We start from the raw sequence: 27953 nt of genomic DNA on the forward strand, positions 1-27953 counted from the left end.
TGCCTCAGAGACATTAGTGAATAAAACTGATTTCTATCTTCATTGGAGTTTATATTTTTACTGGGGAAGAATAAAAACAATAAAGATAACAAATAACCAAGTATTTTAGGAGGTGATAAGTGCTATAGAAAAAAGAAACAAAATGTTAAACTTGTAAAGTTAATCAGTTTTAATCTAGTAAAGTTATATAGTTTAATATTTTATCTTTAGTATAAGTAATTTAACTAGCAAATCTATATAGTATATGAAATAATATGTAATATATAATAGAGTATATCTTCTATAGAAGAAATTGTTGCTTTATCAGTTCCTACTCTATACAATGAGACTGGTATTCATGTGAAAGATAAAGAATTTTACTATCCATAGTATACAAGAAATTTAAAACGGCATTTAACCCAATACTCATCATTAAGGCAGTTATCTGGCATGTGACAATTACTAATCCCAAGAGACAGAATAGTCAAAATAACCAATCTAAGTTCACCACTGACATGGCTTCTTTAGGTGATTTGTTAAAGTTCTAGGTGATTGATAAAGTTGTTAATGTGTGAGTTACAGGGTCATATCCCAGGAATCCCTGTAGTTCTGACTTGAAAAAGTTTAGATATAAACCCTTTTTTAATATTACCTTTCATAAAAATATAAAACTACCAGAAATTTTTGGAGACTCTTAGGAATACATTTGCCAAATTACCCAGAGAGCTAGCATTTCTTTAATCAATGAATTGAGGCTATGTGCAGGCTTTTCAAATCACAGTTCTCATTAGGATTGGAGGACACCAGGCTGGTTTCCACACTATATCCTTTCTGTGGGATGGGGAGATAATGTCTCTGCCTCTGACCTGGCTTACAATACTGTCATCAGTATGAAAGACTTCAGATCTAATTTTATATACAATTTAATTATAACAAATAAATTTGACTCTCCAGGTCTCAAATATGAGTGATACTATTTTTGTAAATTAAAAGTCATTTTCTGTTTTCCTGTGATCCTATTAGTATATACAACTTGGGAACTGCCATTTGAGAGCATATTAGAGGGCACATTTCCAAGCTCTAAAAATGGACATAACACATATGACATCAAAGAAGTGGCCAACAAAGGTAAGAATTGTGCTGGGTATAAAATAAATTGAAACCATTAACCAGTAAATATGCAACAATTTTGGGAACTTGAGTTGGGGTCTACTGTTGTAGCATAGTCAGGCCCCCATCTTGCCCTGATACATAATCATGTAATGGATGTGGTTAGGGAGTTCCGTGAGATTAACTGGAGATAAGATGGTACCAACCCAGGTTGCAAACTCTGAAATAATTGCCATCATGGACAGAACTCACTCTTTGTCTTTGAAAACACTATCAGTAACATTACAGGGTTATGATATAGGCTTCCTTATCCCTATTTTCTGGGCTTAGGTTTTCCTAATTTGAATAAAAGTAGGAGAGAAAATGCTTTGCCTGGGTTGTTCACACATGTGTAGTATTGAGTGGGCAGGGTGGGGCTGGGGTGGGGTTGATGGGATCTGGATGAAGAGATTGAGTGGTTCATCCCTTTGATTATATTAAGCATTTTAAATTATATTTTTCTATTTTTACCTATTTTTCAAGTTATCTCTACTTCTCTCCTCCTTTAATGTCATAAGAGTTAAACATAATTATTTATTTAGTGGCTAAAAGATAAACCATCTCTCATGAGTCTTTTGAGTTAGGCCCCCTTGGGAATGGGGATTGTGCTGACAGCCGCCACCCACAGTGCCAGGTACCACGTGAAGGAGACCTGACTGTGCACGCTGATTCACCTTGGCAAGCTCCAGTGCGGATGTTGGGGATGAAGCCCCGTCTGCAGGGCTGAGGCTGGGCTGGACACATCTCGCAGGGGTGGCCCCAGGCCCTGCCAATCGTGGCACAGCACAGGGTCTTCGTGCAGACGATGCCTGTCAGCTGTCCTTGGCACATCTGGTTGTTGACCTGTGTGAAACACGGGCCCGTCCTGTAATCTGAAATGTGAAAGAATAAGGAGAAATGGGTTTTATGATCTCACATCACTCTTATATCAGTGCCTCCAAACGTATAAAACGGAGACTGTTTCTTCTGATCCGAGTGTCCAAAGACAAAGGGCCAGAAAGTTTCATTTTGAAAATTCATAATTTTTCAATCACGAGAAGTGCATTAAGAGACCTCAATGTGTTCTATACTAGAGACTGTAAATGAGTGGTTCACAGGCTGAATCTGGGACACAGATGTGCCTTCTTGGCCTGCATAAAGTTTTAAAAGAATTTAAATTAATAGCCAACATTTTTAAATTGGGAAATTTCTCATGAAGTTTGCATTTCTGGCTTTTCTTGGAAAATCGGAAGTTCTGGCCATGCTAGGCCCACCTTGCTGCATGCCAGTGATGGAATGAAGTGTGTACTCTCTAGCACACCCCTGCCCCAGCTCCTCCTGACTCCCAGGCCTGCTTCCCTCAGTGACAAACCCTGCCTGGCCCTTGCAGGCACGTGTTTTTATGACCCCTCTTTACCTAGCAAAAATTTTCTTTTCTGACTAGATGGACAAGGTTCAGAAAATCAAAAAGATACACTCTAAATATTTAGTTCTAGCAACCTAATTTCTGTCTGTGCCAGTGTAGTTCTCTGTGTAGGTCAGTTAGGAAGACAGTACTAATAAAGCCCATAACCATGGATTCTTTACAGATATGTGAATATTATATGATCTCTGTTTTCTAGCAGATGACTGTACCATTGTCCAGCTCTGTTATGATGATCGAAAACTTAATAAATATATATCACATATGAAGGGAGGCAGATTCTTCTTTGAATACTGAGGACAGTCATCCATTTAGACCCCTGCTTCTCAAACTGTCTGTGAACCAGCAGCATCTGTGAGACTGTTAGAGCTGCAGATTTTCAGGTCCCACCCCAGAATCACTGAATCAGAATCAGCACTTTAACAAGATACTCAGAAGATCTCTTAAGGACTAATTTTGACTATAGGCAACTTGAAAACTGGTGCTGGGTATTTTTATTCTATCCTTCTCTCTGGTATAATTTATTGCAATGAACTCCTTGGATGCTCAGTATAGAGTCTTTTAAGCAGAACTGAATTATAACCAAATAGTTTTGAGTTTTGTTTAATAAGACACAAAATCAGAGGAAGGTCAGTTTTCTGAGGACTGAGCCATTCAATGATTCACATTTGCTATAAAACTACAACAAAAGTATGTGAAAAAAATGTTCCCCCCCCCCCCCCTTTTCACATAGATTGTATACACACAGTTTATTAACTCTTGGAAGTGGAAAATGATAGTCAGGCTTTCCTGGTAAGCCCTAATACAAGTGACATAATGCCTTTTGAAAGGGGTGAGCTAGAACAGGTCCAGTTCAGATTTTCATGAGAAGCGAACAAAACAATTTCACATTCAGAGGAGAAAAACATCAATACTATTGGTAAAATTTTTATGAAAAATTGTTACTGGAGAAAATAAAACTTGGATATAATTTAAAATTCAAAATGACTTAGGTATCATATAAATGCTGCAGTATGACAAAAATATTTACTTAAAGTCTAAAAAATTCCTGTTTTTAATGAAGAATTAGGTTTTTTCATATAGAGGAAAAGAACATTTTAAATGTTTAATATAAAGAAACAAAACCTAGAATAGGTAACTTTTTTGGCAAGTTAACTTAACATCCTGTTACTCTGCAGCTGAACTTCAACAAAAATAGCTCAATTTAATCCTCTGCATAAGAACAACAGATGCACTGGCTGCAAATCACGTTTTTGAAAAAGACAATCTTTGGAGTATACGTGTAGATATGTCAACCTTGTAAATAAGCATAATTCCAAAACACAAATTGCCAGGTTGTAAATTTTTAAACCTATCCTATTGTCCTTCAGAAAATACATGGTTTGGCATTTTAAGTAAATATTAGACTTACAATAAATTATATCAAGTTCCAAGCAAGTAGGAAAAAGACTATGTTTTCAAAAATATAAAACATTTATTTTTTTGTGAACGTATGCATATATACCTATGTTAACATTCTGTATCAATTTCGGGATCCCTAGAGAAAAGCCTGCATAGCCTCCCTCATACAGCCATTCATAAGTAAACCAACTCATCAGGAAGTTCATTCATTCTTCTAAATACACCTTCTTAAGATTATGTCCTCTTACTCTTGTCTCTTTGGAGAAGAGGGGATCTGGAAAAGAATAGCTTTTTGTCCTCTGCAAATGGCATTTCATGTTGCAGGCGCTAATTAAGCCACCCCCAGACTTCCTGTAGAGAAGTCTGGAATAGGTTCACCATTTGTTTCTTTTGCTTACATTTTGCTCCTTTGAAAAACTGCCGAATCTCTTTTCTGATGACGCTTTGCTTTCTAATTGGCGACTGATTACTTTAAAATTTAAACCTTCAATGCTAACAATTTGTTAAAAAATTACTAATGTGTAAAGTATGGACAAATATTGGACACTGGAAAGGGTTTTAAATTTGGGGGGCAGATTAAAACATATTGTAACAAACCTTCTTGAATTTTAATTACGGACAAAAGACTTCTGAAAGACCTTAATTGTTATTGATTGCACATTGTCTTCATGAATGTTTACACAGGTGTCATGCATCATGGGGAAAATATCATTATATACCTCACTAATCAATTCATAGTCAAGGAAGTACTTTCAGTGCACTAGCAAAGTATTAAAATAGGTAACTGTTTTATCAGTTGGTATGCTGGGTCTACCAATCTTGTTTGTTAATGCACAAATAAGAAAATTTTGGTAAAAATTAGCCTGTGAAACATAAACATTGCTATTTTTATTTTCTAATATTGAAGTGCAATATACCATGTTAATTTGTTACATTTAATTTCACTTTTATTCACATTAAGCAAATGGTGCAATTAACAAGCTCATCAAAAAGCTTTGACTGCTCATTCCTGTTTTTATCATCCTACTTTGTATAATTTACATCCCATAAATTAACCTGTTTTAAATGATTTTTAGTAAATTTACTGAGTTGTGTAACCATCACCACAATTCAGTTTTAGGACATTTTTATCATCCCAAAAAGATCCCTTGTGAGCACTGAAATTACTAATCTACTTTCTGTCACTATAAATTTGCTTTTTCTGGACAGTTTGTATAAATGGAATCATACAATACACAGTCTTTTGTGTCTGGCTTCTTTCACTTACATGCAGATACATGTATGCCATGTATCACTCCTTTTTTATCCAGATATACCACATTTATTTATCTGTTAATAAGTCAGTGGATATTTGGATTGGTTCCACTTTTTTAATTTTATGAGTAATACTGCCATGAACACTTGCATGCATGTCTTTAGGTGGATGTATGTTTTTCTTTCTCTCTGCTAGTTCCTAAGAGTGGAAATGCTGGTTTGTATGGTAAATTTATGTTTAAGTTTTAAAGAAACCACCAAATTGTTTTCCCAAATGACTGACCATTTTACATTCCTATCAGCAATGTATGTGGATTCCAGTTTCTCCACATCCTTCCCAACATTTGTTATTTTCTGATATTTTTATTATAGCCTATGTCAGTATTTTACTTAAAATAAAATAACAATTTCTTAAATACAATACACTACACTTGGTAAAATTCAAACCATACAGAAAGAAATAAAATTCAAAAATACATTCTCATCCCTCTTTCTGTAATCTTTTTCCCTAGATGAAAACACAATTAACAGTTTCTTATACGATTACCATGATTTTTAAAATTTATACAAAAGAGATTATTTATACACAGTGTGCTACTCTTGACTTTTCTCTTAATCATGTAACTTAGAGTTGAGTCATTCAAACTGAGTTTATTGAGGAACTTTATATGCAGGATATTGTTCTAGGCTCCGGGGATATTACAGTGAGGGAGAAAGAAGGAAGCAGGGAGAGAGGGGTCTGGGGAGAGGAGGAAAAACAGCTTAGCCAAGGCCCCTGATCCTGTAGAGTTTAGTCACATTTTGTTGGGGGAAGCTGACAAGGCCAAAGGAGCAGCAAGTTCAGAGCCCTGTCAGGAGAGGCGGGGAAAGCAAAGTGCATCCAGGGCAATGGCTGATGTGCAGGGAGAGATTGGCTTGGTGGAGGATAAGGCTGGAAAATTTGGAGGGGCTGCTCCATGTAGTGACTTCTAGGCCATGTTGGATTTGGATCTTCTAAGGAAAGTAGAGAGACACAATTCTGTAGGCATGGAGTGACATGATTATATTTGAATAGTGAGAAGGTCATCTGGGTACAGCATGGAGAACCGATTAAAGGGGGGCAAGAGAGGATGCCGGGAAGTCTTTGAGAAAGCTAATAATGGAGATAGAAGAGGATACACCAGGGACAGGAACTATGGCGGTGAGGAGGGGCTGAAATAAAAGGGCTTGAATTCAACAGATAAAAAGGTGAATGTGGTGATACGACTAAATGTTGACAAAGGGAGAAAGCATCAAAGACAAATGCAGGTTTTTAGTATACTTAAGAGGATGGCTGATGGTGGCATTTCCTGAGACACAGACCAGGGAAGACAATCAGTGTTTTAGGTTCATTTTTCAACATGTTGTGTTTCGGGTGCTTTTCAGATGTCCAAATGGAGATGCCTAGTTAAACAGAACTCAGAGTGAACCAGTGGATTGGAAATACGCTTTATGAGTCATCTTAGGTAGTTTTTAAATTAATAGGTGTGGATAAAAATCCCTTGGGGTAAGAAAATAGAGTTAAAAGAGAAGTGGGCCTAGGAGTGAGACTTGAGGAATTCCAGCATTTAGTGTGGGCTAGAGGAAGGTGAACCCGATGAGAAAATAGGGAGTGGATAGCCAGAGAGATGGGAGAAAACCCAGGAGGGTATAGTGTCATATGCCAAAGGAAGAGTGTGTTGGAGGTGTTTCATTAACTAAGTATGAAAATGGAAAAAAATACTATGTAAAGGTCCCTTATGGAGACTACTAAAATCTGCTAGACTTAACAGAATAATGATTTCTATAAGCTGAACATAAAAGCTCAAGAAATAACTAGGGTTTTGAAATTATATTTTAAAAAAGCAAGTCTTAACTGTTAAAACCAAAATAAGCTGTGAGGTTTTTTTTGGACAGAGAGTCACTGTAGAGGGGAATGAAAAATCCTCATGCAATGTTGACCAGTCCCCTGGTGATGGATGTCTATGTTGTTTATAGTCGTTTACAAGTGCACACGGATGCTGAATGCATGTTCTTTAGCATATTTATTGACCAAATACTTGGTAAGTTTTTTCTGTAAAGTAAATTTCTAGCACTGGAATTACTGGGTGAAATGTCCAGTATGAAAAATATTGCAGATTTGCCCTCTGTGAATAGGTGGTACCAATTCACACGCCCATCAGTAGTGCACGAAAGAGTCTGCTTCCTCAACCTTTCTCTAACACTAGGTAGAAGCAAACAGCTAAACTTTTATTCGTTTAATGAGTGAAAAATGGTATATCATTGTTACTCTTGAATTATGACGGCAAATCATTGTCCCTATTTATTGAAAATCAAGGGAAGAAAATTAACTCTGTGGCAGGCACTTTGCAGTCACTCTTTCTATCAAATGATATCCTTTTATCTTGAAATGCTAAAAGAACTTAAAAGTCACAGGCTAAGTAATGTGTGGAGAATTAAGGAGTTAGAAAAAAGTGATGCTAAGATTTAAATTTGAGATCCACCTCACTCCAAAGTGCTTGCACCCTAACATCATGCATGCTTGTGTTTATTAAGCATGTTTATTATGGAAGACCTGCATTGTGAGCTTTGCATTATCCTGAAAGACCAAAGCCCTGAACCATTCTGATGAGTAGTTTCACAACCCCACTCATGCCTCCCTCTCCAATAAACAAAACCTAGCTTTGCTTTACTTCTGGTTCCTCCTAAAGATGAGTCTCCATCTACCCATTATATTAGGGAGAAGTTTTCTCCCTGTACGTTGAAAGAAACACTGAAGACATTTACTTCTGCAAATAGATGAGTAATTATTTTAATTACCATTGCATTTTACTTCTAATATAAACCCATTATTAATATTTCAGGGGAACATGGAACTCTGCAAAAGAAGGACCCCTTTCACCATTCTGTACAGTCTTTCAAAGCACAAGGCTCTGCTGACATCAAAGGGCACTCTAAGAATGAAGAGGGGGGAAAGATAATTAGGTGCTGGCCAATGATGCAAACAAAATTGCTATCTTTGATGTCACATTTCATAAGGATGAAGGCCATCAAAGATGTGGTCCTAAAATTCATGGCCTATGAACTTAAAATGTGCACTCTCCCAAGAACAAAACCAATTAATTTACTTTGAGAAGAAGAAAAAATTCTGAAGATAAAAACTAGTAAGATTACTTAAGCAGAAGAATATTCTCTTTTGAAGAAAAAAAAGTGAAAGAGACAAAAATATTTTGCCATGAGTTAATGGGGGGGGGGGCGCAGAGAATGTGAATGATAACACAAAATGTGCAAGTTTCAAATCAACAAAGTGCCAAATTTCATGGTGTCTAAGAAAAATCTAGAGTATAATTAAATAGGGCTGAATGTATTTCAGGGAAGCATGATTTGTGCTCACAAAACATTTATCTGTTTTTAATAAAGTCAGAAACAGAATCAATGGAAACAGAGTGTTTAAACAGATTTTTTATATCCCTTCATACACGTATGATGACCTTACAAGACTGGTGGATTATTACGTGTGGTGGCTGGGAATAAAATGCTACACAATTTGCCAAGAGTCTTTATGTAATAATATGGATTCAAGATACTAATTTCTTATTGACACTTGTGCCCAAATCAACTCCTTCTGAGTCATATAGGCAGCCATGTCCATGCTACCAAGGCAATCAAACCTAATAAATCACATCCTTCCCAGAAAACATGACAAATGTATGACGGTGCTCAATGATTCTGTCCTGACATCACTTCCAATATAACACTTACCTAGATGACTTGGGATTTCTCCTGAGGAGAGAGCAAAGGCCTTGGGATTAATTATCAGAGTTTTCATTATTTTCATCAAGGAAATGATGAAAAGTGAGAAAGAAAATCTTAGCTTATACAGCCTTCTAAGAGGGCCCAGACAGCATATATCAATAGATCTGTTTGACTTGCAAATGGGAAGTCTTGCCCCCACCCTTGCAGCAGGAGGTACAGGAGTGATGGCCTAATCCTGCTAGCACTGGGTGTCCAGGGTGGGTGGTGGTCTACACTAGTGAAGTGAATCATTCCTGGTCTTTGGGGCTGTGGCCTTATACCTGTTCCTTATACACAGGCACCAAGAGAGGATGGAGAGCAGAGAGACCCTCCTCCACTAGCTCTCAGCAGGAGGGTCCCAGCACTCTAGTACCAGCTCAGAAAAAATAAAATTGACCATATCTTTCACCACCTACAAGTTAGTCATTGCTGGAGAAGCCCATATAGCCTGACTGGTATTGGTACTGTGGGAATACACTCTAGGAACAGACGAACAAAAATTAAAAGATGGAAGTCTTTCTTTGGTTCTGGAAAGTGAACACTTTCAATACTAAGTCTCAAGAGAACTGAAAAAAAGGAATAGTCATTGCTTCAAGCTAATTTAGTTGTCTGGAAGGTCAAATAGAAGAAAGCTCATAACAGAAAAATTTCTAAGAAATGAATTTCATAAGTAAAAGATGAGACTTAAGGACACAGCCCAGAGACCTAAACATGAACATACTGAATTCCAAAATGGGATTAAAAAATATAGAACTAATAAAGAAATAATAGAAATAATTCCTGAGCTTAAATTTAAAAATAACCTTGTTTCTTCAAATTAAAATGGTTTGTGATGTGTTAGACAGTAAAAATGGAAAAGAAACACACAAAAAGCCTCATGAAATTTCTGAACTCTAAGAAATTTCTAAACCAAAAGGAAAAATATCTTTCCACTTCCAGAGAGAATGAGCAGGCTACCTACGAGGAAGATGAAACAGACTAGCATCAGTTTTCTCATTTGTAGACAGAAAGTTAAGCAAAACAGTGAAACAAAATTTACAGGTTAATTTATAAATTCTAAGAAAGGATTCTTGAAACAGAAGAGCCATATGATAAAACAGAATGTAATAACACCTTAGAATAATAACATCAGGAATTGGCAGTGGGGGAGCTATTTGCTGTAATGAGGACTGGAAAATAAATTATTCCTAAAATCTCAATTTGTGACAGGGAGGAATGTTAAATGTCTTGGGGTGAGAGGAATAGGTAACCACTGTACAAATTTGTAAGAGAGGAATAGAGGTTTCAATATAATGGTGAAAGACAGGAGGACTAGTGTAATGAAAAACATGGAACTTCTCAATTAAACGAAGTAGGGTGGTAGAAATAGAGGGAAATATGGTTGATTAATCCAAAAATGATAACAAAGTTGAAAAGAGCAAAGCAACAAAATATAATAACACAAACAGAAAAAAAAAAGTGGTGGGAATGAAACCAAATATATTGAAATCACAATACAAATGAGTAAGCTTAGTTTTTCATCAAATAAAGATGTTTGTAGATCTTATTTTAAAAATTCAGCTCTTCTTGATCTATAATATAAACATCAATATGAAATGACAAAAGTTTAAAGTAAATGAAGGGCAAAGAAAAGTCAGGGAAAATACAGATTAAATGAAGAAAAAGTTGCAATAATAAATATTAGATAAAGTAGAATTCAAGGACAAAAGCCTCAGCTGAGTCAAACAAGAATATATATAATGCTAACAGTTACAATCCATAAAAGGATATAAACTTTAGCCACTAAAAATTGTAGTGAAATACAAAAAGCACAGACTTTGGAAATGCAAGGAAAATTTTTCGAACTAGACAGACCAAGTAGACAAAAAACAAGTAAGAACATAATAAAAAAGCTTGCTTTAATAGCTGGATACACAGCTTTGATCATATAAACAGAGAATGTATATTCTTTTTGTTTTCATGGACATTTTTTAAGTGAACAGATAATTGGTTCTAAGTACACCAAAATTTCAATAGGATCCCTGAGGTTTCTACTGAATATTTTGTCTTCCACAGAGTCAAAGTCTGAATGGAAGGCTTTCAAGTAATGTGGCTGATGATTTATCACTAAAGAAGAGCACCTTGTGTTCTTTTTCTAAAAGGATCACAACCAATTTTTAAACTGTAGAATGTCTGTGACATGAAATTCAGTATTTTAGAGAAGGAATTTTTAGCCAATATAAAATTTCACACCAGTGTGGTTAGTTATAATCTTTGTGTCGTCCAAAACTGTAGCCACTAGCCACATGTGGCTTTTTAAAGTTAAAATTAAAACTTAAATAAATAAAATAAACATTCAGTTCCTCGGTCACACTAGCCACATGTCAAGTGCTCCGAGCCACATGTGGTTCGTGGCTACAGTATTGGACAGACCAAAGATCTTTTCCATCATCCAACAAGTTCTATCAATACACATTGGAGTAGCTGCCTCCCAAAGTCATGGAGAAATGGAGAATGAAATCTAAGGATCAGTGTTGAGGCAATGGTTCTTTAAGAGTTTATGTCCAAAACTAGGTGGATTTTGATGGAAACTGTGACAAAATTAAAAAGTGAATTTAAAGTTGCTTAGCTTCAAAGAACACCAGTAAAGGTTGTGGGGGCAAGAAACTGCTATGCCAATGTTTTGTTTTATATGCACAGATTTATGTCTACACACACATACCAACAGACACCTCTGAATGTAAGCATTCAAGCTTCATTTATCCTCTTATTATCCTTTTTCAGTGCCTATCCTGAAGTTTGTGCAGTGTTTTACAGCCATCAATTCATTTAATTTGTACAATAACCTTATTTGGTTGGTATGAATAGCTCCCCTTTACAGAGATGACAGTTAAGTTAAATAAATTAGATAAGTTAAATAAATTGTCCAAAGTCACACAGATGGTACATATCAGAGCCAGAAATTGAACAACAAATGTATCTGACACCAAAACCCATGCTCTTAACCACTATACTCTGTTACATCCCAGTGATATCGAGCATTGTGTCATGGAGGCCTGTGTTTGGTCAACGGTTTCTGCTTAAGTGTTCTTTTCTGTATACATTTATGCTTTCCCTTGCTTAGAGACTGTAACCCCTTTATTCAGCTAATAAGTTAGGCCCAGATTATTAAATGCTTCACTGGCCACTTTGATAAGCCTTCAAACAGAGCCACCACGTTTCAGATTGCTACATATCTGCCTGGATTTAGACTTTCCATTACTCTCACTGCGCAAGTATTTTTCAACTAGGGACATTCTCTTTCAGCAAGTACTCTATGGCATTTTAGTCCAAATCGCTTCAAATCATAGCGGCCACTTAGCTTCTGTTCGGGTAGGTGAACCATGAACAAGTATCACGTCAAAACTGAGCAAGAACACAGTGATGGTGTCGGGAGTGCAGACAATGCTGACCAAGAGTCGAAGAGGCCAGACAAAACAAGTCCTGAAGGTACAACTCTTACTGCTCAGTAAATTTACAATACAGTTTGCAGTGTCAGGGAGATGCTTTGCTGCCAGCTTCCCAAAAGGTATCCAGGACAACTTAGATGAGGTATATGAAAGCATTTTGAGATTTTTTTGAGAGCATTATATGAATTTCAATTAAATTCAGTAATAATTTACAGAGATGGAAAACACTTTAGAGATTATTTGGTCTAATTATGCAATTAAAAGATGAGAAAATAAAATTCAGAAAGTTTCAGCAAATGGTCCCAAGTCAAAAGGATTTGATATAACAACTTAGGCCTCCTGATTCATTCTCCTGCAGTATGCAGCATAAAATGGCAATTAGAAACTTACGAATGGCACACTAGTTTCAAGGGATTTTCATGATGACAAAATATACTACCTAAGTGGAGAACCAGTATTTCCCAAAATGCAGTTAATAGAATACCAGCTCCTCAGAATATCAGCAGCATTATGCTAAAAAAAAAAAAATAAGGATTCTGTGATCAAATATATTATATTTGAACAAAGACAGGATTTTGTTTTGTTTTGTTTGGGGTGTGTTTGAAACTATACGACTTTCAGGAGCTCTGAATATACTCATGTACATTATCATTATCAACTTCCAAGTGAAGGCCATAGTAGGAGTGTTCAAAATTTATTTGCTCATAAAATATTTTTTTATTCGAGAGTCTGTGGGCTGAAACACACTTTGGCAAACACATATCTAACTTAATCAGCTGACAAGTCCCTTGTAATATCTTCAAAACATGGCTGCCTGAAATAGATTTAATAAAACAACATATTTTGTGTAATTAGCTTTCCTTCAGATGACATCTCTATTACCATAAATATCACTGAGAAATTAAGAATCTTGTGACATGATTGTAGCACTTAAACTTTCTTAGAGCTACAAAACTTCTAAACTGCTAATAAAATTGAAAATATTTATAAGTGAACATAGTTCAGAGGTTTTCTGTTTCCATGCATTATTCTTCTACATACCAAAGATCACATCTATTCTTGCAGGTGTAAAATCTAATGGCCCATAATTGATGATGGAAAGCACAAGATCCCATATTCCTTGAGTAGGAGTCTGTCATCAATGCTGAGCAGAGGAAACAACAATAGTAATGATAATAATACCTAACATTTATTCAGTGATTGCTATGTGTATTAGTTAGGGTTCTCTAGGGAAACAGAATCAATGAGAGGTGTCTCTGATTATCAAATTGTAAAGGTGACTCACGCAACTGTGGGTATGCACAAGTCCAAATTCTGTAGAGCCGTCAATGAACCGTCAACTCCAAGGAAGATGTCCAATGAACTCCTCAGGAAACGAACCGGCAACTTCGATGAACTCCTCAGGAAATGAACTGGGATCTTCGACGAACATGTTCGATGAACTCCTCAGGAAACGAACTGGCAACTTCGACGAACTCCTCAGGAAATGCTTCACTGGGCAGCCGAAGAAGAAGTGATGGTCCTCTATCTGTCTTGCTTATAAGTCTTCAACTGATTAATTGGATTAAATCCAGCCAATTGCATTCTCTCATTGTGGAAGGCATGCCCTTTGGTGAGTCATTAGTCACAGCTGCAGTCAACTGACTGATGATTTAATTAACCAGCCTGTTGGTTTATTAATCAGCCTCAAACGTCCTCATAGCAATTGTTAGGCCAGTGTTTGCTTGACCAGACAGCTGGGTCACCTGGCCAAGTTCACACACGAACCTACATTAAAGTACCATTTTTATATATGTAATATTATATACATAGTGATTACTATATTACTGCTATAAATACATCACATATTTTTACTTTTCTAATCATCAAAACAACACTATGAGGCACTTACTATTATTATGCCCATTTTAGAGAAGAGGAAACTGAGGCACAGTGATAGCAGGTAATTTGCCCAAGCTCACAAAGGTAATCAAGTTGCTGAGCCGGATAAAAAAGATGTGATCAAGATTCTCATAATTAGCTTTCTAAGATTTCTTACTAAATTAGGTCCTAATGATAGTGGGGTGAAGCCTCTATGTTTATTCCCCATGGTACTGCACTTTTCAAGCTGTTGATCTTCTATCTGGAGACCTTGATATGCTACTGCCATGTTTTTATGGCTCTGGCAAGATGCCAGCTAAGCTTGGGTATCTACCAGTGCATTATGGACATACAGAAGCATTTAGCACAGTGATTGAGAGCACAGGATTGCAGGCAGACAGACCCGGATTTACAACCAGAACCCTAGCTTCACTGGTGGCCTCGAATAAGTTCCTTTAGCTCAGTTTCCTCCTTTCTAGAATGTAGTAAGAAAACTTTACTTATAGTTTATAATGTGGATGTGAGCAAGACATGAGATAAGAATCCTCTAGTACCTAGCACAGTGCCTTGCTCTGAATAAACATGCAGCACCAGGTAGCTATTCTTACTATCACGGCTGGTGTGGTTATTAATAAAGTTTACAAAATACTTTCCTGTGCTTTATTTCATTATGGCCACTATAGTGACATTGCAAGGCACAAGATGAGGGAGGCAGAAAAGTCTACACAAACCTCACTGTGGCTTTGATCCTCACAATTATATAGGATAAAAAATATATATGAATAAAATTTTTCTTGGATGTGCAAGTTGGAAGAAACCATTTAAATGGATAGCAGGATCTTTCCAAGAAATAATATACTTCCTTACAGAGTTATTTTCTCTATTATTCAAGCTCCTTCTTTTCCAGAGATCTGTTTGAAATCAAAGACAGTTTTCACAGCCTGAAAATGAATCCTACACAGCCAGAAATAAATTATTTTGCAAAGAGAAATACCAGACCCACATAATTTTTACTCGGGGAAAAAAACCTCCCTTTTGACCTCGCCAGAAAGCACAATGGAGAAATATAAAAGCAACATTTATCCATATATGTGGTCTGTAAAAGAGAGCACCTCTTTTGATTCATGACTCTTAGCCTTTATTCCAGCAGTACTGCTCTGCCCTGGTAACAAAAGAATCGTCACCAATTCTTGATTAGCCATGACATTATCTGTTTTTCAGATTATTATTTTTTTCTATCTGCAGCCTCTATCTTCTTTCCAGGAGACTATGTCTCATGCCACTAAGAACAGACTCAAGGTAGGAAGGAATTATGCCCAGAATGCAATGAGTTTGTCAGTCTGAATTCATGTGAGAGGCTTTGAGTGCCCAAGAATGAACATCAAAGGACACCCCCAAAAATGTAATTAAATGTCCACATTTCTAAATTTAGCTAGCATTCCAGATATAGGCAAAACATCATGATGATAAATTTAAATGTTTCAACCAGATGTTTGCTAAGCTGACAACATTTCTCTACCTACAAAAATTAAGTGATTATGATTCCTATTATTTGATATCATCTGTTTCTCTTTTGTCCCTGATTAGTAAGGGAAAATGAAATTCAAAATTCTACTGGAAAAAATACCTTCTTCAAATTTCTATAAATATACTCATATTTCACATTATCTTTTTTGGTATATGAGTGTTTTGAATATATTTCCTTTCAGATAGCAAATTGTTCCAATTTCTAGGTAACTACGGAATGCTTATCTGAATACATAGATTGGAAATAGTAAATCCCATAGACCTTCCTTAAGTAATCATACATTTTGGGGACAAATAAAATGATTATTTATCAAAATGACTCTATTATAATTCTTCATAAGTCTGAATAGCTGAAATCCATAGGCCTGCTATATTGCTGTTTTCAATATTATCGCATCCCCTTGGATTTGAAGGGGTGTATAAGCTGGACTCCCCCCAAAATGGATTTATGGATCCCCTGAAAATCATGGTCAAATATACAATGAGTTATGGAGAGAAAATGTGTGTATATTTGGCCTGTCCTGCATCCAACCCTCCTTCCTATTTGGGGGCAATCTCCCATTGTGTGAGTCCCAACGGGAGGAACTGACGTAAAGATGCACAATTAGAAATTTTTCCCGGCAGCAAAGAGTACCATGGACTAACCAACGAGTTCAACCAGTGACTAACCAGGAATTTAACTAGGCAGGACCTCAACCATGTCCACTGCTGGAAGCTCTCCTTGGCTCCTACCTATTCTCCAAGCTTGTTTCTCCAGACTGCCTGTTGATTCTATGAAATAGCCAACATCTTTCCAATATATTCCTTTTGTTACTATTATTTTGTATTCAATGAGCCGGATGTAATTTCAGTTTTCTGAACAACTAGTAACTCTAAATGATACAGGTGACACCCTATTCGCAACTGAAATTTTAAATGACGTTTAAAGTGTTAGTTAAAATTTAAGTGCCTGACATAATTATTTCCATATGTGGGCCTATAGGTAGGAGGTGAAATTCATGGGCAGCTATTATTATTAGCATGTGTATCCGAGCTTAGATCAGAATTTTGGAACATTGATATCTTAGTAATATTTTTCACTGGAGTCCAAATCTGAGTTATCTTTTCCATGTCACGTGTAAATCTTAAAAATTAAGATGTTAAAAAGAAGTGTAACTCTTACACAGGTACACATGCTTGATTTAGTAAAGATTCTTTGCACTCATTATATGTGGAAAACTATTTTTGTCTCATTCATATTAACTTGCCAAGATTGAGGCCAGCTGTGAAGTTTCTAGAAGATATGAATAAGAAATCAGATGAGCTGTACTAGTTTAGGGTTGATGTGCATAAAAAGCCCTTTTTGAAAGGTAACATCCAACAAGTTATGAAGCGAATGCCTACTAGCTGAAAATGACAGCCAGTCTTTGGAAAACTACCTGGGGTTGGCTGACCTATTAACTTATCTTGGAAGCAACTGACAGTCCCAAAGCAGTTGTTACAATTGAGGCATCAGACTCAGTAAAACTTAAAGTCTGCCCATATCCAAGTTCTGAATTTTCACTAATTCTACATTAAAAACTTAATGAAATATTTAGGACAGTTAAGTCTGCAGAACACATAAAATGCAATGACTTTGAACCCATAAAAGTATTCCAAGCATTGAAAATGAGTTGACTAGGGAGAAAACATTAGAGAACTTTAATTTTGGAATGAATCAATGGTCCTTAAAATAACTTATTTTAACTGATAATAGCTGCTAAAATTTTAAAGTATATAGTATTTATCCTCAAAAACGTAATCCTCTTTACAGAGTATGAGAGTCTTATTGTCACTAGAGGTTACTTAACAGCATTATAATCCTGCTGGAGTGTATGACTTGAGGGCTATGATGTAATATTTTCCACCACATGTGATGAGGGTCTTTGATTGATTGAGTTATCTAATATACTCCTAGAAATCAAAATGCACATGGAATGGGTAAAGGGCAGGGATGGGAGAAAAACTTAACTGTTTAGTGTAGAAGTCCATTTGATTTCTATTTAGATTTTTTTAGAATTATACTTTTTTTCACACTGTTATATTATCCATACTTGAGCACATTCACTCTCCCTATACTCTCTCTCTCTAAATGTTATTCCAGATCCTTTTAAGTTGTTATTACTTAACATTAAGCAGACAAAGGATAGTAAATATTTTAACATACCTAAAATTAGACACTTACTATTAAGCAGAAATAATACTGAAAGAGGTTGGTAAAATGGAATTGGTTAGAACTAAAATCTTCTAGTAAGAAAAACTGTAATACCCAGAAGTTGAAAGGCAAGCAATATTAGAAGAGCAGATCTCTATGACATAGAAACATATGTATATGAGCCACAAACAACAACTTAGGGACTAGTATTTTTAAAAATACAACATAATCAACAAGTAAGGATAAACATCCCTAGAAAAATAGGAAAAACTAGTAAGCAATTCACAGACGTGAATATGAATGGTTGGTAAATATATGAAAAGATCCGCAAACTCACCCTCAGGGAAATAAAAATTAAAACAACAATGAAGTATTAGTGGACACCCATCAAACAGGCCAAAAACTGTCAAGCAATGTTGTAAACACTTGATCATATTTTGTTTTTTAAAACCTCAAGAAAATCTTAACTCAGATGAACTATTATTACCCTAATTTTACAGATAAGCAAAGTGAGGCCCAAAGAGGTTAAGTAATGTCCAAGGTCAATAAGCTGGTGGTCAACAGTTGAGTGGAGACTCAAAAGTCTGTGCTCTTGCAATCTATAGCCCAACTTCTCAACTTGATGACACCTGTTAAGTGTTGGCGACAATACTGGATAAGAAAGAACTGTGCGCTCACAAGTATATGAACTGCATCTGACAACACCCAATATGTTGAAGATGCATATGTTCAACTGAGCACAATTATAGCTGTCTAGTCAAGAAACACTCTTGCATACACACACAAGGAAACATTTTTAAAGATGCACACAGTACCACTTTTTAATAGTGGAATACAAGAAAAAAATCCAGACATCCATCAGCAAAAGAATGGATAAGTACATTGCCATACATTTATGCAATGAAATACTGACCATTAGTTAAAATGAATAAACTAGCTGTATATATAAGAACATGGGAAGATCTCAAAAACATAATGCTGAATGATAATAACCTGTTGAATAATACAAAAGACTGAAAGCCAATTTGTTCACTAAAAACACAAAACAATAATATATATTATTTATGGAAATATTGACATAGTGGATATGTAAATTGCATGGAACAATGACACATTATTTATGGAAATTCTGATGTAGTAGATATATAAATTGCATAGATGAAATCATTCAAATTCATGACAGTGGCTACCCCTGGACAAGAAGGAAAAAGAGGAAACGAAAAGAATATGGGGGACTTAAATTTTATCTGTAAAGTTTTATTTATTTTAAAAGAGAGGGGGAGAAAAACAAGAGAAGCATTTGAAGCAAATTTTTTTTTAATTAACTTTATTTTCATTTGGGTGGCATGTACATGAAGGACTTCCTGAAATGTCCTCTGTTGTATTTCAGTTTTTAAAATTATCCAAAGGATTATATTTAAAAGGTTCACTTAGCTAAGAAAAGAGCATTCCTAAATTACAGAGTGATTAGGGAGAATGCTAGCCTATGTATAAATCAAAATTATCATTAAACTACAGCATTTATTTGGAGACATTTCTCAGAGTTCTTTAATTGCAAGAGATCAGACATATCTTACTAACGCCCATAAATAAAAATAACTTTACCATTAGAAATTTATGTTATTTGCCCTATAATCTTTTACTCTAAAATTTTAATAAACCTCTTTCTCTTCCAAGGACTATCAAAGACAAGTAAATCATAAAAGAAATATAGCACAATCATTCTTATAAACTTGAAAGTTTTATAAAACTTATGAAATCCTATAAATTCCAATGACACACAGAAGCCTTAATATTAAATGCAAGCTCTCCAAAGAAAATCTGTACGATTTCCTATTTGACACCACTGCTCACCCAACCATAAATGTTAACTACAAAACGAAAAATTTTCACAATCTAAAGGTAACCCCACTGACAACTAAGGAAAAAAATAAGGTAAATGCTAAATAATTAGGAAAAACTGGTTCAAGCATATTGGTCATCATTACCACAGTAATATTTTTAATGGAAGGCAGACAGAAGATTATTTTTAAAAAATCTCTAGTAACTAATATTTAATTAATTGTATAAAAACAATTGTTCAAAACACTTCAGTTCCATGATTCTGCTTTCATGTCCTCAAAACACACTCACTTTTTCCCTAGTTCAGGACCTTTTCCTATTCAGTCTCTTTTACCAAGAACTTTACTGTACCAACTCTTAAGATGGCTGTTTCCTTCTCATCCTTCAGATGGTGGAAGTGATTACTACTGTCCATCAATATCCAATTTTCCTCTTTTTTTTCAGGCACATGGAACTATGCACATCCCTCCATATTTAAAGTTAGTAGCCATGCCATGTGACTGTCTATGGCCAATGATATGCGAGCAGATTGGCCATAAGTCACTTACAGGCAAAAGCCTCTGAGAGACAGTGTGTAAGTCACCACATCCCCCTTGTTTCAGCGATCATGGAGGCAATGTATTGAGATGGGAATCTCCGTCACTCTAAGACCTTTAGAAACTATGATGAAGACAGCTTCCTTGCCAATGCACAGTAGACACTTGGTTATGTAAGGTGAAAGTAAATTAACCTTCATTTATTAAGTAAACAAACCATAGAGATTTTGTGGTTGTTTATTACAGCAGTATAACTTAGCCCACCCTGACTGATACAAGGTATCTGATTAAACAGCATCTTCTCTGAGTTGAATTTCTTACACAATCCCTTGAAATCCCCTCTCCATTATTTCAGCAACTTCTTTGTTTCTTAAAGAGCATTTATGGCAGTTTATATTTATAAAATATTTTATATTTAAAAAAAAAATATTTGTGTTTTTTAAATTTCCACAGACTATCAGTTCTATAAAAAAGGGATTTTTTGGTTATAGTGATTTCCTTGCACATAGAACAGTAGTCAGCATGTGACAGCTTCTCAATAGATATATGCTAAGTTAATAAATGTATGTTTCACCTTATTTAATTTAAAATATGCTCGGTAATTTATAAATTTTGATAATCACAATTGTGAAAAATTCCAATAACAAAAAAGAATTAAAATACCCAATAATTTCTTACAACATGCATAAAAGTTTCAAATTTGAACATCTGTATGACATACAAACTATTTATTTTATTTTACATCAGGGAGATTGCCTTATAACTTAAGGAAGAGAAGTTAAAAGGGATTTCTTCATCTATAATAAAAAAAATTCCAGATAAACTCAGATATAGTTCATGTAAACAAAGTATAGGCATAAATTTCCCAACATATAAAAAGTAATGGGAGAGGAAGACTGTGGGAAGATGATGGCATAGGAAGCTCCAGGAATAAATCCCTCCACAGAACAACTATTAAACAGGCATGAACTGTCTGAATCAACTATTTCAAAACTCTGGAGTCCAGTAGATCACTGTACAGCATCCAGAGAAGAGCAAGAGGAAGAGGCTGGTAAATTATGGTAAATACCAGTAAATTGCTCTTTCCACATGGCAGTCATCCTGACCCTCATGTCAGGCTACAGTAGGCTCCTGCCCCTGGCATAGCTTGCTGGTGCAAGAAAGGGACAGAAAAATTCACTTCCCCAAAATCTGCCATGGGCACGAACCAAATGCTGGTCATGGCTTTTGATTAGCGATTTCAGAACATTGGGGGCATGGCTCTGAGGGCAGTCATTGTTCTGACCCACCCTAGACAAGGCAGCTGAAGAGACTTAAAGACTTTATACTTCCTCAGAGCTGGGAAGGGCAGTTGAAAGGCTGCTTTGGCCAGGCAGGTCAAGAAAGCACAGCTTTCAGGAATTGGTAAGAAGCTTCTGGCATTCTTCCTGGCCCCTCCCTCATCCTCTATTCCAGGAAGCTTAGAGCCTGCCTGAGGTCTTCTGTGGGCCCCTGAACTTGATCCAGCTGAAAAAGACTGACTTGGGAAATTCCTCTCTCTGTGTGCCCCCTCTAGGCCAAAGCAGCTTGAGGCAATGAAATCAAGACACAATTGAAGAGGACTGCCCGAGGAAAAGGTCTTCCTGGTATAAATCTGGCAGTGGAACTCCCAGAAGAGGGAGACAGTCCATCTCCAGGGAAGTGGAGGAAACACTCCAACTCCTGTAAACAAGGGAACTGCTAAGCAATTAGCAAGCACAAGTCCAGGACAACACAGAGGATCAGAAAAGACAGGGAGGACCTGGCAGCTTGCATTCCCCTAGGGTGGACCTTCATGATAGCAGGGCTGACATGACACTCAAGGAAATCTCTGTCACATCACCAGCTGGAAACAAATTCAAGAAACAGACATCTCAGGGAATACATCCCAGAGATAACATTTTAAAATATTAAAATATATAGTGTACAACAAAAGATTACAAGAGAAACAAAGGAAAAGTAAATGATAACCCATTCCAAGGAATAGGATAAAAATCCAGAAAATACCAATGAAAAAGACTAGTCTATAGACATACTGAACAAAGACTTCAAAAAAGTGATCTTCAATATGTTTAAGGAGATGAAGGAAAATACAGAGAAAGAAGTAAAGCATATCAGGAAAACAATGAATGAACAATAAGGGAATCTCAATAAAGAGAAATTTTAAAAAGGAACCAAACATAACTATTGGTGTTGAAGACCACAATAACTGAAATGACAATTTCCCAGTAGGGTTTCAACAGCAGATTGGTGATGGCAGAAGAAAGAAACAACGAACTCAAAGAGCAGACAATTAAAATAAGTCAGGATGAGAAGCAGAAAGAAAAAAGATTAAGTAAAAGTGAAAATAGCCTACGAGACCTCTGGGACACCATCAAGCATAAACCAACAAATGCATTATGGAGGTCCCAGAAGGAGAAGAAAGAGAGAAAGGGGCAGAAGAAATAACGATGTAATCACAGAGAATTTCCCAAACTTAGGAAAGGCAATGAATATGTACATCCAAGAATCCCAAGAAGTATAAACTTGAAGAAAAAAACATACCTTATCACATATTGATCAAACTGTCAAATGTAAAGGATGAGGAGAGAGCTTTGAAAGCTGCAAGAGAAAATGAATGTGTTATGTACAAGGGAGTCCCAATTAGGTGAATCCTTATTTGTCATCAGAAACCATGGCGGCAAGAAGGCAGTCAGTTGAAATACTTAAAGTGCTGAAAGAAAACAACTTCCAACCAAGAATTTTATAGCTGGGGAGATTTTCTTTCAAAAATGATGGAGAGATTATGTCATACCCAGAAAAACAAAAGTGGAAGGAGTTCATCACCACTAGACCTGCCCTACTGCCAAAGCTAAAAGGAGTTCTTAGACTGAAAAGAAAGGACACTACACCATGGATAAAGTGGCAAAATAAATAAAGACCTGTGGTAAAGATAACCATTTGGGTAACAATAAATGCCAGTAGTACTGTATTGTATTTTTTGGCATGTATTTCCAGTTCTTACTTCTCACAGGTGCTAAAATGCAAATGCAGAAAAACTAATGTAAGTCTATGGTTTGGGACATACAGAGTACAAAGATATAATTTGCAACAAGTATGAAAAATGCAGGGGGCAGATAAAGGAATCATGTAAGTGTATACTATTGAAGTAAAGTTAGTATCAAATAAAAAATGACTGCTATATATTTAGGATGTTAAATTTTAACTCAATGATAACCACAAAGAAAATATATGAAAAATATATACTGAAAGAAATGAGAAGAGACTCAATATTGAACTTTAAAAAAATCAAATCAATATGAAAGTTGACAGTAATGAAAGAATTGGGTGTCAAAAAAAGGTATGAGACTTACAAGGATGAAATAACAAATTGGCAGAACAAAGTCCAACATTATCAGCAGTGACTTTACATGTAAATGGATTAAACTCTACTGTCAAAATGCAGGGACTAGCAGAATGGATAAAAACATAGAACCCAACTATAAGCAGTTTACAAGAGACTCACCTTAAATTCAAAGGCATAAGCAGGTTGAAAATGAAAACACGGAAAAAATATACTATGCAGGTAATAACCAAAAAAAATCTAGGGTAGCAATACTAATATCAGATAAAAGAGACTTTAAATCAAAAACTTTTACAAGCAACAAAGGGGTCATTATGTACTGATAAAGGGGTTAATTCAACAAGAAGACATAAAAATTATAAATATTATGCCTCAAAATATATAAAGCAAAAATGACAGAAGGGAGAAGTAGATGGTTCTATATCAATATTATGGAATTTCAATACACCACTTTCAATAATGGATACAACATCTAGACAGGAGATCAAAAAGGAAATAGAAAATCTGAACAATACTTTAAACCAACTAGATCTAACAGACATATATAGAAGAATTCATCAAACAACAGCAGAATACACAGTTTTCTCTAGTGCACATGGATCATTCTCCAGGACAGACCACATGTAAAGTCACAAAACAAGTCTCAATAAATTAAAAAATATTGACAACATACAATATGTCTCCTCTGACCATAATGGAATGAAACTAGGAATCAATAACAGAGGGAGAAAGGGAAAATTAACATAAATATGTAAATTAAAACCAACAGTTCAAAGAAGAAATCAAAAGGGAAATTAGGAATTATCTTGAGGCAAATGAAAACGAAAACACAACACAGCAAAACATATTGGATGCAGCAAAGAAAGGGCTGAGAGAGAAATTTATATATAACTCTAAATTATTACATTAAGAAGGAAGAAAGATCTCAAATCAGAGACCAAACCTCAATACTGGAGGAGCTACAAAAAGAACAATCTAAACCCAAATCAAGCAGAAAGAAGGAAATAAAGATAAGAGCAGAGATAAACAAATCAGAGAATTAAAAAAAAATAGAATCAACAAAATCAAAATTTGGTTCTTTGAAAAGATCCATAAAATAGACAAACCTACAGCTAGACTGACAAAGGAAAAAAGAGAAAGGACAAATAACTAAAATCAGAAATGAAAAGGGAGACATTACTAATGACCCCACAGAAATAAAAAGAACTATAATGAGGATACAGTGAACAACTATACTCCAATAAATTAGATAATCTAGATGAAATGGACAAATTCCTAGAAACACACGAACTGCCTACACTGAGTCAAGAAGAAATAGGAGATCTCAACAAACCAATAACTAGTGAAGAGATTGAATAAGTAATCAAAAACCTCCCAACAAAGAAAAGCCCAGGACCAGAGGGCTTCACAGGTGAATTTTACCAAATATTCCATGAAGAGTTAATATCAATCCCGCTCAAACTATTCCAAAAAACCAAAGAGGAGGGAATACTCTGTAACTCTTTCTATGATGCCAACATCATCCTAATATCAAAGCCAGTTAAAGATACAACAAGAAAAGAAAATTACAGACCAATATCTCTTATGGCCATGATGCAAAACTCCTCAACAAATACTAGCAAATCAAATCCTACAGCCCATTAAAAGAATTATACAACATGGTCAAGAAGGATTTATCCCAGGTATGCAAGGGTAGGTCAATATACAAAAATCAGCTAATATAATATAACAAATCAAAAGAACAAAAGGAAAACCAAATGATTATATAAACTGATGCATAAAAGGCATATGACAAAATCCTTTCTTGATAAAAAAAAAACTTAGAAAAGTAGGACTAGAAGGAAAATTCCTCAACATGATAATGGGCACATATTAAAAACCCACAGCTAATATTGTACTCAATGGTGAAAGACTAAAAGCTTTCCCTCTAAGATTAGGAATAAGACAAGGATGCCCACTGTAACCACTGTTATTGAACACCATATGGGAAGTCCTAGCCACAGCAATTAGGCAAGAAAAAGAAATGAAAGGCATCCAAATTGTAAAGGAAGAAGTAAAACTTTCCCTATTTGCAGATGACATGCTCCTATGTTCAGAAAATCCTGAAAAATCCACAACAGAGCTACTGGAGTTAATAAATGAATTCAGCAACACAGTAGTGTACAAGATCAACACCCCAAAATTAAGAGTGTTTCTATACTTTAGTAATGAGCAATCTGAAGAAGAAATAAAGAAAAAATTCCTTTTATAACAGCAACTAATAGAATCAAATATCTAGGAATATATCTAAACAAAAATGTGAAGGACTAGTATGCAGAAAACTACAAAACATTGCTAAAAGAAACAAAAGATGACCTAAATAAATAGAAGGGTATTCGGTGTTCATGAATTGAAAGACTAAATTATTGTTAAGATGTCAGTCCTACTCAAAGTCATTTACAGATTCAATGAAATACCAATCAAAATTCCAACAACCTTCTTTGCAGAAATAGAAAAGCCAATCATCAAATTTATATGGAAGGGTAAAAGCCCCTGAAGAGCTGAAGTCATCTTGAAAAAGAAGAATGTAGTTGGAGTACTCACACATCCCAAACTTAAAACTTATTACCAGGACATAGTAATCAAAACAGCATGGTCTTGGAAAAAGGACAGATATACAGACCAATGGAATAAAATTGAAAGTTCAAAATTCAATCCTCACATACGTGGCCAACTGATTTTTGACATGGGTGCCAAGTCTGCTCAATTAGGAAACAATAGTCTTCAACAAATGGTGCTGGGAAAACTGGGTTTTCATATGCAAAGGAATAAAGATGAACCCTTATCTCAAACCATTTACAAAAATCAGCCCAAAATGGATCAAAGACCTAAATATAAGAACCAGAAGTATAAAACTTCTAGACGAAAATACAAGAAGCATCTTCAGGATATCAATAGTATCTTAGACTTTACACCCAAAGCATAAGCAACAAAAGAAAAAAAAATGATAAATGAAATCTCCTCAAAATAAAAAATTTGAGGGCATCAAAGGATTTTCTCAAAAAAGTAAAATGACAACTTGCATAATGGTAGAAAATATTTGGAAACCACATATCTGATAAGGTTTAATATCCAAAATATATAAAGAAATCCTATAAATCAACAAAAAAAAGACAAACAACCTAATTAAAAAGGGTCAAAAGACTTGAATAGACATTTCTCCAAAGAAGATATACAAATGGTCAAAAAGCACATGAAAAGATGCTCTACATCATTAGACCTTAGGGAAATGCAAATCAAAACCACAACGAATTATCTTTGTACACCCACAAGAATGGCTACTCAAAAAAATGGAGAATCAAAAGTGTTGAAGAGAATGTGGAGAAACAGATCACTCATTCATTGCTGGGAATGTAAAATGGTACAGCTGCTGTGGAGGATAGTTTTTGAGAAAGCTAAATGCAGAATTACCTGACCTAGTGATCTCACTTCTAGATATATACCCAAAAGAACTGACAGTGGGGACTTGGACAAATATTTACTCGGCAGCATTCATAGCGGCACTATTCACAATTGCCAAATAACAGAAGCAAACCAAGTATCCATAACTGAAGAATGGATAAACAAAATGTGGTATATACATACAATGGACTAGTATTCAGCTGTAAAAAGGAATGAAGTTCTGATACATAAGACAACATGGACGAAGCCTGAAGACATCATGTTGAGTAAAATAACCCAGACACAAAAGGACAAATATTGTATGATTTCACTGATATGATTTAATTGGAATAAGAAAATTCAAAGAGACAGAAAGTAGAATATAGATTACTAGGGGCTGGGAAGGGGGTAGGGAATGGAGAGTTAATGCTTAAATTGTACAGTTTCTGTTTGGGATGATGGAAAAGTTTTGGTAATGGATGGAGGTGATGGTAGCACATGCAACATTGTGAATATAATTAAAAGCACTGAAATATATATTTGAATGTGGTTAAAACAGGAAAGTAGGGGTTGTATATAAGTTACAGAATAATTTTTTTTTTCACAAAGAAAATCCATAGGACTCTACAGCACAAACAGTGAACCCTAAGGTGAACCATGGACTATAGTTAATAGTACAACTATAAAAATGTTCTTTCATCAATATAAACAAATGTACAACAGTAATACAAGATGTTAATAGGATGGTATATGGGAACGCTGTACTATATGCAAGATTTTTCTGTAAACCTACAACTTCTCTAAGTCAAGAGTTATAAAAATAATATTT

The 27953-nt window shown here is 35.4% G+C and overlaps 1 protein-coding gene across 1 annotated transcript in view; it reads right to left on the bottom strand.

Annotated features, from left to right (window-relative positions):
• FBN2 (fibrillin 2) overlaps positions 1 to 27953 on the bottom strand; it is a 266492-nt gene that overhangs the window by 177347 nt on the left and 61192 nt on the right. Inside the window, exon 6 of the mRNA XM_037800910.1 lies at positions 1803 to 2000. Coding sequence (XP_037656838.1) covers positions 1803 to 2000 — 198 coding nt within the window. The remainder of the gene's footprint in view (positions 1 to 1802; positions 2001 to 27953) is intronic.

The sequence above is a fragment of the Choloepus didactylus genome, chromosome 13, assembly GCF_015220235.1.
Source record: "Choloepus didactylus isolate mChoDid1 chromosome 13, mChoDid1.pri, whole genome shotgun sequence".
Lineage (NCBI taxonomy): Eukaryota > Metazoa > Chordata > Mammalia > Pilosa > Megalonychidae > Choloepus > Choloepus didactylus.